Source organism: Lycium ferocissimum, unplaced genomic scaffold, assembly GCF_029784015.1.
Source record: "Lycium ferocissimum isolate CSIRO_LF1 unplaced genomic scaffold, AGI_CSIRO_Lferr_CH_V1 ctg546, whole genome shotgun sequence".
NCBI lineage: Eukaryota > Viridiplantae > Streptophyta > Magnoliopsida > Solanales > Solanaceae > Lycium > Lycium ferocissimum.
Window position 1 is genome coordinate 147,184 of NW_026725993.1, and position 13,071 is coordinate 160,254.

General features: G+C 32.5%; 1 protein-coding gene across 1 annotated transcript; it reads left to right on the top strand.

Annotated features, from left to right (window-relative positions):
- Positions 1 to 4: 4 nt before the first annotated feature.
- LOC132044923 (xyloglucan endotransglucosylase/hydrolase 2-like) lies at positions 5 to 2,890 on the top strand. Its single transcript, XM_059435460.1, has 5 exons — positions 5 to 36; positions 1,334 to 1,565; positions 2,231 to 2,284; positions 2,635 to 2,753; positions 2,836 to 2,890. The coding sequence occupies exons 1-5, from the start codon at positions 5 to 7 to the stop codon at positions 2,888 to 2,890; spliced, it is 492 nt and encodes a 163-aa protein (XP_059291443.1).
- The last annotated feature ends 10,181 nt before the right edge of the window (positions 2,891 to 13,071 follow it).

Genomic DNA, 13,071 nt, shown 5'->3' on the forward strand with positions numbered 1-13,071 from the left:
AACTATGGATGTGGTTGATAGGATGGAATACAAGTTGTAAAACTATAAAGTTACAGTAAAGTACTTGAGGAAGAGCAAATAGTAATTCATCCAAAAAGTCCAAACAGGTTAATTAGATTCTTATCTTCCATTAATTTGGATGGGTTTGCAGTTAAGTCGGATTTCCAATAATATATGTAGGACAATTTTCTTTAATGTCTCAGTCTGTCTCTCAATAAAATGATTAATTAATTATCCCTTAATAAAATGATTAATTAATTATCCCCTTCATCGTTATTAATATCTCCTAACCACTACCAATCAGCATGAAAGCAACACCAGAGCTGAATATTAATATTTCCGCTTGGTTTTGACCTTTAATTGGTTTTTTTTCTGCTTTTCTTTTTGAACTAGTGTAGTGTGATTATATTTATGTATAGTTTTTTAACCATTGATGACTTCATCATGCAGGAAGAGCTGATCACTTCAATAATTACCGTCTTTACATTTTTTTGACTAAAGAAGTATCCCTTTTAGTTCGTTCAACCATACAGTCTTAATATCCACTGGACTCTTCTAATCCAAATTCACAATGAGTTAAGGGCCTATTCCACACCCCCCCCCCATCCCCCACACACACACCCCTTCCCAACTTTTAATGGTAAGTGGAGAGTTGTTAATTATCCATAAAAATTTTTTTATTTAGAATTTGAATAAATTAGCTCATGCATTCTAGTAAAAATAAGTAGTAGTCCTAAATGTATTACATGCTTACATACATACATTTAAATGGTAAAATTGCAATTGAACGGGTTGAAATATGGCTTTCAAAGTAAGTTCCGAATTAGTGGATGCTGCCAAAGGGAGTGGCGATGCCATACGCAAAAAGGAAGAGACTCATAGAATGGCAGAGACAAATAGAGCTTTTGCACATTTTCGTTAATCCATGAAAACTAAACTTATAGTAATATAATGTGAAGTTATAAGACCAGAGGATCACGTTTAAAAATCTCCGTCAATGTATCTTATCATGAGTTTAACTAATATCTACTGACAATGGAAGGTTTTTTCAAAGCATCCTAATTTTCAGTTTTTTATTTTTATTCTCTTTTACATTTTTTTAGAGGCACCTCCGTAATCCTATTCCCCCTATCTGCTCTTCAAACTCTTCCAGTCTCCTTATGTTCCTATTCTACACTGTCGTTGACCCCAACGCTATATATATAATGCCTGTAAGGCTCTAACCATTCAAACACAAAATACACTCGCTTCTTTAAAAGTTTCAAAACCCTATCAAACACGCCATGATGAAAACTTCATCTATAATTTCTTTCTTGCTTCTGATCATGATCAGTTCTTTGGTGGTGGTCGTATCTTTAGCCGGACGTTTCGACCATGAATTCGATATTACGTGGGGCTATGACCTAGTTAAGATATTGGACAATGGGCAACTACTTACACTGTCTCTTGATAATAATTCACGCTTTGGAATTTGGTCAAAAAGACAGTACATGTTTGGGAAAATTGAAATGAAGATCAAGCTTGTCCCTGGCAATTCTGCAGTAGGTACAACAACTACATACTATGTAAGTTAATATAATCATATCTAATAAATACATATAGTAGCTCGTGATCTGATACTTATATCAATAGAATATTTTTGATGCAACTACTTTTGAGTTCTAAGCCTTTAATCGATCGATTTTGGATCATGGTTTTTTATGCTACTAATTAGCTTAGACGAGATGTTTATGCAGCGCCCGGGATGCTCGTGCGGTGCACAAGATGCACGTGTAGTGCACGAGATGCATGTGTGATAGTTGTTTTATTGAATATACTTGAGGCCTTTTATTAAGCTTTAGCTTTAGGCCGTCAATTCCATTGAGCCGCCCCTGTTACTACTTAATTCATACTTTTCGTGGACGGTAGCCTTTAGTTGTATCTTAAGTAATGTAATGGTGTGGAGTTTATAGATATAAGCTTATTATAATATGAATTTAAGTTATATGCACTAACACCAAGTCTAACGGTGTAAATTTTAGACATGACAACAATAATTTAAACTATTAGAACCTTGTACTCCCCATATTCCAAATTATGTTAAGTAGTTCGGAGTACGAGGGTCAAAATACTTAATTTTGACTATGAATTTGATTGTAGATTCTTCAAATATTATAAAATAAAATTTACACATTTGAGAACTATACAAAAAGTATTTATAATCTGTCTCAATGGTGAATGAAAAATGCAGTTATCTTCAGTGGGACCAACTCATGACGAGATTGACTTTGAGTTTCTTGGCAACGTAAGTTGAGAGCCCTATATTCTTCACACAATTGTGTACACACAAGGCAAGGGAGATAAGGAGCAACAATTTTATCTTTGGTTCGACCCCACTAAGTATTTCCATACCTACTCTATTCTTTGGAATCCTCGAAGCATCATGTAAGCATACTTTTTATTTGTTTTTTCTCCCAAGAGATATAAGAATTTTGTTAAATGGAAAATGTCACTAATATGCGTGAACTAATTCTAGATCTCAAGTATGTTTAATAAAATGTGCGTCAAACAATTTCTTGATAGCATATATCCTATTTTTCGTGCGCACGAGATGCAAGTGTGATGTATGTATCCCATTTGATCCTTGTTGGCCAGATTTATCCAAGGATTCAGTTATCCAAGCTCTGGATAAATTTGGCCAAGCAAGGATCAAATGGGTGCAAAAGAAATACATGGTTTACAACTATTGTACTGATAGGAAACGTTTCCCCCAAGTATTTCCCCTCAATTACTCTGTAATTAATGGCAAAATGAATAAATCGTAGTTACTGTGTTAACATTCTGTTAATTTAGCAGGAATGATGTTTGTGAGCGGTTCAGTAATTTATGCACTGAAGTTTATTGTGGTTAATTATTGAAACCATTGTTTCTATGTCAATATGTAGTGCATTATTGTGGAAACCATTGTTTCTATGTCAATATGTAAGTGAAATTGTTTCCCGTGCCTGGTGCTTGTTTCAATAATGATGAAAAATCAAAGGAACTGTAAAACTGAAAGTATGATGAAAATACCAAAGAGATGCACGTGTCTTTTAATATTTTAATGGACCAGATTTAGTGTATTAACTAGAGCACTTTAACCGTGGTAAACAGTAAACACTATTAGTCTCCCTTGAGCAGTTGATGGTTAGAATAAACTACTACTCTTCTCTTCCAAATATCTCAAGAGAAAGATCAAAATATAACATAACTTTTGATTACATACGGTCAAACCTCTCTATAATTGCCATTCGTTATAAAAACATTTCATTATAATGGCCTGATTTTCTCTGAATTTTTCATGTTATATTTTACTTCTCTATAACAACATTCTACCTATAACAGCAGTGCCATTCATTATAGCAGTACACTCTTTGTAGAATTACCTCTCTATAACAGTCATACTCAAAGATTGTGTAATAATATTTTGTTAGAAATATATTAAGTATAAATATAAAAAGCTATTGTTAAGAGTCAACTGTTATGCTCTTAGACAACCTTCAAGGGAAAGGCTATTGAATTCCCTTTTCTTTGAAAGTTTGGACAAAATTCTTCGTCAATTCAAGCGTTATATTATCACTAAGAGATCAGACTGGAAATTACGAAACAATCTACAATTGTAGAATTCTTACGTCAAACTTGAAATATTTAAATTCTCAATTAATTTTTGATGGATATGCATGTTTCTTAGATTTTAATTCTTTATCGGTATGGTAAAACTAGTCATGAATTTTAGTATTTTCAACAGAGAAGTGTTTGGCCAAGGGAGAGTCTTTCTCTCAAAAGGGTCCAACTGTTTCTGCAGCTCAAGGAATGGGTTCTTGCCTTCACTTACCAAAAAAACAAAAAAAAAGAAAGAAAGATGGTTCTTGCTTCCAATTCAGAATTCTTATTAACATAATTTTTGAGCAATGTTGCTCAATCAATTTTGTTTTCTTTTAAAGTTGTGATATTAGTAACATTATTCAAATTCCAAAAACATAAAATGTAACTTTATGCATGCCTACGAAACACGTAAAAGGAGGATTGTATGGTGTTGCAGGCAAAATATACTTCTCGGTGACTATGGATGTGGTTGATTGAATGGGATACAAGTTGTTCGAGAGAACACGCGATGCTAAAAGCTATTGTGTATCTAGTGCATCCCAAAAACATGAGACATCCAATTATTCACCTGTTGAGTGCTCCGATCAAGAAAGGCATGGGACTTTTAGCATTGCTCGGGACGAGTTAATTATGGCTACCTTATGGTTTACTAGCACTTTTATTGCACACTCTTTTTGGAGCAAGGTGCGAATTATATTAACTGAATATTTAAGATAAATAATCATAAAGAGAAATTTGACCTCTTCTCTTGTCATCTTGACATAAATTTACCACTTACCTATGCAAACCTTAATCGGAGATTTAAAAAATCAAAAATAAAAGATGGAAAGAAGATGCATCATATAAGTTTCTTCTTCATTTCGTATCATCAGAACATCAACGAAGAGGTTGCTTTATGACTAGTAACTTACTAGTTAATGGTGTCTTTGGTATGATGGAAAATCTTTTCTTATTTTTTCTGTTTGGCTGCACAAATATCTTGCAAAATATTTTTCTGTGTAAAATGTTTTCCTCAAAATAAGAAAAAATGGAGAAAAAGTTTCCCTTTGAGGGAAAACATTTTCCGGCTCAATAAAACACATCAACGCATCCCCAATCAGCTACTATACTATCCTTCCACCACACGTGGCCCCATCACTATGCCTACCCATCCCCACCCTTCCCTTGCCTACCTCCTCCCCCCCCCCAACCCCAATGGCCTCATCTACCCCCTACCCCATCATCAGATGTTGCACTCCTAATTAAAAAAAAAAACCTCATAGTATCTCCTTTGAATATATGCAAATGCTTTTGAAATGACATTTTTTAACTTGCGTACCATACACAAGAAAATGAATAGAAAAATCACTTTTTTTCCGAGAAAACATTTTCCATGAAAAGCATGTTTCGTCATTACCAAACACACCCTAAAACTTGAAAGTTGTAACATTTGCCAGAATACTTTTGAGAAAAAGAAGAAAGCAATCTTTCCTGTCCTGCATCTTTGAACTGCATCGAAATTGTTATCGCCATATCCATTGCAAGATATATGAACATATCAACGGAATAGAGTTGGATGGAATCTCCAGAACAAGACTCAAAAGGAAATTTTCAATGTGATTATAAGTTAGATAATCAAAAATCAAAACTTTATTTGGGAAAATGTTACTGAAGGTACAAAAATACAGGGAGCATTTTGGGATACATAGTTACTGGGGGGAGTTAGCCAAAAAGCCTCAAGTCTTCAAAAATTGGTGCTTTGGCCACCATTTATGACGTCAGCATGTCAGACATGTCTTTGTGTCAAATTTCAGCCCCAAAGTTTTGAAAACTACACTTTGGCCCCTAACCCCCAACATTTTAATTACCCCCCAAAAAAAAAAAAATATTTCCCTCCAAAAGCTCCTGATTTATCCACTTTTCAGATACCGTTTCCAGCGAAAGTTCTGGGTTTTCATCGAAAAATCAGTCCCCAGCGACTTAGTATGGCGTCGATTGCAGTCATAGACCATAGCCGTAGTCTATTATCGATTTATTATGACGTCGATTGCAATCATAAACCATAGCCGTAGTCCATTGTAGATTTATTATGGCGTCGATTGCAGAATATATTACAATGGGTGGTGATTACATGAGTGAATAGGAGGAGGCCTCAAAATGTTGGAATTGGATTTCTATGAGCAAGGTGACAGGATGATCGATGACGAAGAGTGTACGGACAAAAAATAAGAAAATAAAAACCCAAACCGCAAATTGCACAAATCTAGGGATCGTGGATAGGTATACCATAAATTGATCATCGTCAATAGCTAACAGTTATTATTTAGGCTCGACTTCACGGATAGTCAATAATTTTCCATATGTTATGTATAGACCAAGGACAATATTTGTCTAAAAAGCCATAAGTAAATAAAATAAATAAAAGTACATTCCACAATTTAAATATTATAATAACACTTTAACACACCATATGAGAGTCTCCATCAATTGAACACAAGATCAAAAGAGTTTTAGGACAAGTAATGGTACTTAAAGGCCAATATTTGTCTAAATAGCCATAATAATTTTTTTTAAAATGGACATACCACTATTTAAACATTATAATAACACTCTAATACATCATATAAGAGTCCTCATCCATTAAACACATGATTAAAAGAGTTTTAGGCTAAGTAATGGTCCATAAAAGGCCAATATTTGTCTAAATAGCCATAAATAAATTAAAAAAATAAAAGGACATTCCACTATTTAAACATTATAATAGCAATTTAATATATCATATGAGAGTCTCCATTCATTAAACACATGATCAGAAGAGTTTTAGGATAAGTAATCGTACTTAAAAGGCCGATATATTATGTCTAAATAACCATAAATAATTTTTTTTAAAAAGGACATACCACTAATTAAACATTATAATAACACTTTAATACATCATATGATAGTGCCCATCCATTAAATGAGAGTCCCCATCCATTAAACACATGATCAAAAGAGTTTTAGGACAAGTAATGGTACTTAAAAGGCCAATATTTGTCTAAAAAGAGCCATAAATAATTTTTTTTTTAAAAGGACATACCACTATTGAAACATTATAATAACACTTTAATAAATCATATGAGAGCCCTCATTGGAAGAGCTATTTGATGAGACTTCATCAGATGATTGTACAAGATGTAAACTAGATAGATAAAAGAGAAAAAAAAGACCAGATGATAAAAAATAATAAATAATAAAGGAATTTTGGATTGGGTCAGGAATCCAAGTTTGGGGCGGTATGGATAAAAGAATTTCCTATGTTATACTATTCAATTCTCGATGACGAATTGATTTGATAGTTTAGATATTGTTATTCATGATATTGATCGGATTCAAGATCATCGAGAGGTAATATTCATTCATTGAATTTACAGGCCAAAGATTTATCATCTCTATGGGATTAAATCCAGAGTTATTGCAAAGTAAAACACGCCAATTTATCATGAAAGGTAAAAGGGGATAAAGGAACCGTGTGTTGATTGTCCTGTAAATATAAGTTGTCTTCCTCCATATGTAAAAAGGGAATAAATAAATCATTAAATTTCGGGATACTTCATGAAGTGCTTCTTTCGGAGCTAAACTTCTGTTTATCCATATTTCGAGAAAAAGTATCTATTCATTCATTGAATTTACAGGCCAAAGATTTATCATCTCTAGGGGATTAAATCCCGAGTTATTGCAAAGTAAAACACACCAATTTATCATGAAAGGTAAAAGGGGATAAAGGAACCATATGTTGATTGTCCTGTAAATATAAGTTGTTTTCCTCCATATGTAAAAAGGGAATAAATAAATCAATTAAATTTCGGGATGCTTCATGAAGTGCTTCTTTCGGAGCTAAACTTCTGTTTATCCATATTTTGAGAAAAAGTATCTCTTATTTTTCATTCCCATTCCCATAAGATTTTTATCTAAAAAGGCCATAGATAAATAAAAATAAAATAAATAAAAGGACATATCACTATTTAAACATTATAATAATACTTTAATACATCATATGAGAGTCCCATTCATTGAACACATGATCAAAAGAGTTTTAGGACAAGTAATGATACTTAAAAGACCATTATTTGTCTAAAAAACCATAAATTAATAAAATAAAATAAAAAGAGGACTACCGCTATTTACACATTATAATAATACTTTAATACATCATATGAGAGTATTAATCCACTGAACACATGATCAAAAGTGTTTTAGGACAAGTAATGGTAATCATAACACTGTTATCCAATTAGTCTAACAACAAGTTATTGTTTTCAAAGCACAACCTTGTTCTAAGGATAACCATTGCTTGTGGTTAAACTCTTTGGATCATGGGCCTAATGGATGTGGACTCTCATATGATATATTAAAGTGTTATTTTAATATTTAAATAGTATCAAGTCTTTTTATTTATTTTATTTATTTATGGTTTTTTAGAAAAATATTAGTCTTTTAAGTACCATTACTTGTTTTAAACTATTTTGATCATGTGTTCAATGGATGGGGACTCTCCGATGATGTATTAAAGTGTTATTATAATGTTTAATATCCTTTTTAATTTTATTTATTTATGACTTTTTTTAGACAAATATTGACCTTTCAAGTATCATTACTTGTCTTAAAAGTCTTTTGATCATGTGCTCAATGGATGGGGACTCTCATATAATGTATTAAAGTGTTATTATAACGTTTAAATAGTGGAATGTACTTTTATTTATTTATGAATTTTTAGACAAATATTTTCCTTGGTTTATATATAACATGTGGATAATTATTGACCATGCGTGAAGTCGAGCCTAAATGATAACTGTTAGCTATTGACAATGGTCGGTTTGTGGTATACCTATCCACGACTCCTTAGATGTGTGCAATTTGGGGTTTGGGGTTGGGGATTTTTTATTTTTTACTTTTTTTTTCTCCATTGGACTAGTGCAAATTCAGCATGCTTTTCATTCCAACGGTCGCCTTTATTTCTCTGGTTTATCTTCGACCAAAATGGTCTAAAATTTTCCTAGGCAGTGAGTTATTATAAACTAAGGTGGTTTATTTCCGGTTTGGCTAATAATTGACCCAGCACGCCTGGCTTTATTTCGATTGACGGACCACAAATTTCACTACAACGGTAATAGAATAGAAAAAGCTTAAATTTACAACTTGAAAAATTCATCCTTCCCTATATAAAACCGACCAAAAGTTCAAAACTCCTCCATTGTCTTTTTTCTTGAACAAACTCCTCCATTGTCTCTTTTCTTGATCAAACTCCTCCATTATCTTTCTTGATCAAACACCTCAATTCTCAAATACATAACCATCATTCTTAACTCTACTATCAACTCTATCTCCGTCATCACCATCAACACTAAACTCATCAATGGGGTCTGAGTAGGACTCACTCTCAGCTTCTGCACTTCTTTTTCTTCTTACATCTCGGCTAACTTCTTCACCTCTTCTTTTTTATCCTTACGATCCATAGTAGAATGGGTTTGAACCATATCACCAGAACGGGGGAGTATTTTTCCTTTACACATAGGCATTTATACGATCTATATATAAACAATACAGACTTTGTTGAACCTTGATATAAGAACCATCAAAGAACCATCACCCTCAACTCTCAACTGTATCTAAACCATGTATCTGCACCATATGTATCTGAACTATCCTAAACAGGGCCGTGGCGGTTGTATCTGAACCATGCTCTTTTTCGGATAGAGAATAAGAATAATCGACCAAAAGTCTATTAATAGACCATAATTTACAAAAAGCAAAAACACAAAAAGAAAGATCGAAACAAGCAAAATGAGTATATATAACACACATTTTGACGGAAAAATAGGCAAAACTTTAAAGGTTTTAGAAAGAAGCAGAACTTTATGAACACTAGATTTTTATCAAGATCGATTTTTTTAAAATCAAACCATACTTTTAAATAGGCAATATGGATCTTAAAATACTTCGCCACTGATGCAAAATTAATTAACATGCTTGAGGATGACGATTGAGGAGCTTCTGGGCTCTAGAGAGAAGAAAAATCAACTGGAGAGATTGGTCTTGATAGAGATAGAGTGAAGAGAGAGAAGGAGACTTATGCATATTTTAGGAGAAAGAGGGGCTTTGTATATTTTATTACAAGTCACATGGACTTAAGTGTATAACTTAAAACCTCCAAACCTTTTAAAATTATGCAATATACCCCATTCCCCTATTTCTAAACCCTAATACCAAAAAATAATTGAAAAAGAAATTGAGTGGCCGCATTCCCAATTGAAACTTAAAAGTGGCTTCCTCCACAAATCTTCTCTAGTTACTGCTATATCGGGAAGAGTCCTCACAAAAAGGATTTGTGGGAGGAGGGGGTGGGGGGGGGTGGGTGGTGGCGGCTCATTACGGAGCCGTTATCAAAAGAAAAAATTGATATAAATAGCCGCTCATCAAAATAATAGCCAACAAATGTATATTTTTTTTTTGTGTATATATATATATATATATATTGTATATTTGGCTAACGAATGTAATTACTTTGGCCGACCGGCCAAATGTGTAACTTGAACATACCAAAAAGGGGTCCCGGGATGTAGCTCAGGGATTTCCGTTTGTTAAGCCATGCCCATGCATGTCGTTAATATTGCTGTTGTGATTGAAATAAAAGCAAATCACACAAGAAAAAGGAATTGCTACAAAAGAAAAGAATCCAACAAGCTGTGTCATTTACTTTTGCCTTTTGTCTTATTATTTACAGTATTATATTGGTTTTGATCTAACAGTTTGTGTGTGCAGAAAAGTTTATTTATAATTAGTCGACTAAGATTAAACTCATCGACTAATAATTTTTAAGGCACAATTCAACCCCTATTCTTTTGCAGAAACATTAATTCATTTTCTTAAATCCTCGTTATCTTACTGGGGATGATCTAAAGCAATTTGCAACAAAAACAAAATGGTCTTATAGACCCTCTTATAGGTATATAACCTATAGAACGATATCAGTTTATCTCTAAAGGGGTATAATAATGATGACAGATTCTTTCCGAGTCCTCCTTTTTTGAAAAAAAATTAATGGAAGGCCAAGCCAATCTTGATGAAAAATAGAGAAATACAAGTAAATGATTAGGGACTTCTTTTTAAGTCCTTTTTAAACAATAATCGAAGACCAAGTCAATCTTGATGCAACATAGAGAAATACAAGTAAATGGTTAGGTACTGCTTTTTAAGTCCTTTTCTAATGTAAAGTAAAGACCAAGCCAATCATACAAGTAGTCACAAAAGTGATACTTTACCCAGAGGAGGATTAGGACTTGGAGGTGACGGGTGCCACAATTTTCTTCAATGTACATCTTGTAGGAACGTATATTTGGGTCGGATCCATCTCTTTTGAGTTTTCGGGTCAACTTAATAGGCCGTTTTTTATTTGCAAATATGAAAATTACATCTCTAAAATCAAGAAACGAACATAATTAGCATCTTAAATAAGGAATCACACCCATTAACAATAGAAGTAAAATCAATATTTTCACCAAGGAGCTTACATCTTTTATGTATATTAAAAAATGAACTTGCACAAAGTAAAATAACATCTTCAATAACGAAATTACACCAATTAAAATAAGAAAAATTATAGAAAAACTCTTCAATAGGTAAAATACATCCTATAAGTAAATGTAGAATTAGATAAACTATAAGTTTTAAAAAATAAATCATAAATTTCATATTGTTTCTAAGCAATGCTTACGAAATTTTCAACACAATTTAAGTAGTGAATTGATTTAAATTGAATTTAATAATTATAGAAAAGCACGAATTTTTATAATACACTCCCTCCGTCCATTTTTATTTATCCACTATACTAAAATAGATGTCCACTTTTACTTGTAAGTTGTATAGTTTGAAAACCCAAGACATAATTTACCATTTTATACCTATTTTACCCTTATTATTAAGTACTCCAATTCATTTCTCATTTTATTTATTGATTATTAAGAGTGTCCCAAGTCAAATATAGACAAGTAAACATGGACGTAGGGAGTAACCAACAAAAGAAATTATAAAAAAGTTGAATTTTGATCTCAATCCCAAATTCTTATTGAGGATCAGAGATTTGAGATTAAGAGAAATGCTTAATTTAAGGGATTTTGAAGTTTCTAATTTGTGTGTTCTCGCTAGAGATCACAGATAAAATAATAGAATAGAGGAAAGAAAATATAAATAATAAAAAGATAAATAGAAAATTGAGAGAGCCGAAAAGGGAAATGCCTGGTACAAAGGAACTAAAAAGCGTAAAAGAAAAACGAGAGTCAAAAAATGTTCAAGATAGATTCAAACTTGTATCTACCAGCCATGACACCTTTGTCTAATTTGCTACTGGGGGTGGCAGGATCGAATATTTAATCTAGTTTAAGCAAATTGCAACATAGGTATATAATTTTTTTTTATCAATTTAGGGGGTGCCATGCCACCCCCACCCTAAAGGGTGGATCCGCCCATGACTTTACCATTTCACCTAGCATGAACCAATTATAGTCAAATCTCTCTACAGTGGGAGTGTTTGCTTGAAAATTTCATGACTGTTATATTGAGGTGTCGTTATATATGTATATTGACATTTAATGTTTAGATCTAAATTGCATGTTATAAACAAAAGTATGGAAACAATTATTTTTCTATACTTTTTATGTTATAAACAAAAACAATATACTTGTTGATTTTAAAATATCAATTGATTTTCATATCTCATTAACTAAAAATTGAAAAACTAATAAATTACTAATAAATCCATAACTAGTTGTACCATACCGTTAAAAGATTAAAATTTAAGGAACATATGAATTTAAAATTAATTGAGAATTTAAATATTTCAAGTTTGATGTAAGAATTCTACAATTGTAGGTTATTTCGTAAATTCCATTCTCTTAGTGATAATATAACGCTTGAATTCATGAAGAATTTTTTCCATATATACTTTCAGCAAAAAGGAATTTAATAGCTTTCCCTCAAAGTTTGTTTAAGAGCTTAACAATTGACTCTTCTATCTCACCCCAGACTCTTCAGCAACACTTTCGCGTCACCTTATGTATCTGATGTCTCTTTTTCTTTCACTCCAATCACTTGTGCAATAATCTCTTCATCAGTGTAAATTTCAAGGAGTGGAAGTTTTGCATCAAACGGCATGTTAGTGGTAGCATCCATTGCTTGATTGGTGTTATAAGATATGTTATTTGGGCTATAAGTGATGACACACTACCAAAATCCTCAACAAGTTCTAAATTTTCACTATTAACATTGGGGTTGTCATCTGTAGGTAGGTATTTCTCCAACAATGGAGAATGGCATTCCATGCTTGTCTTGAGTTGAACCTGTTGTCATTTGCTATGTGCATGACATTAATTAATGATGGTTATCATAAATATTTTAATATTTTATCTTTTACATAATATATTTCTTACAAAA

Coding starts and splice junctions, on each gene's coding strand:
- LOC132044923 (XM_059435460.1), top strand. CDS start 5: ATGGATGTGGTTGATAGGATGGAATACAAGTT. Junction 37..1,333: donor GATAGGATGGAATACAAGTT/GTAAAACTATAA, acceptor GATCATGATCAG/TTCTTTGGTGGTGGTCGTAT. Junction 2,754..2,835: donor ATAGGAAACGTTTCCCCCAA/GTATTTCCCCTC, acceptor TTAATTTAGCAG/GAATGATGTTTGTGAGCGGT.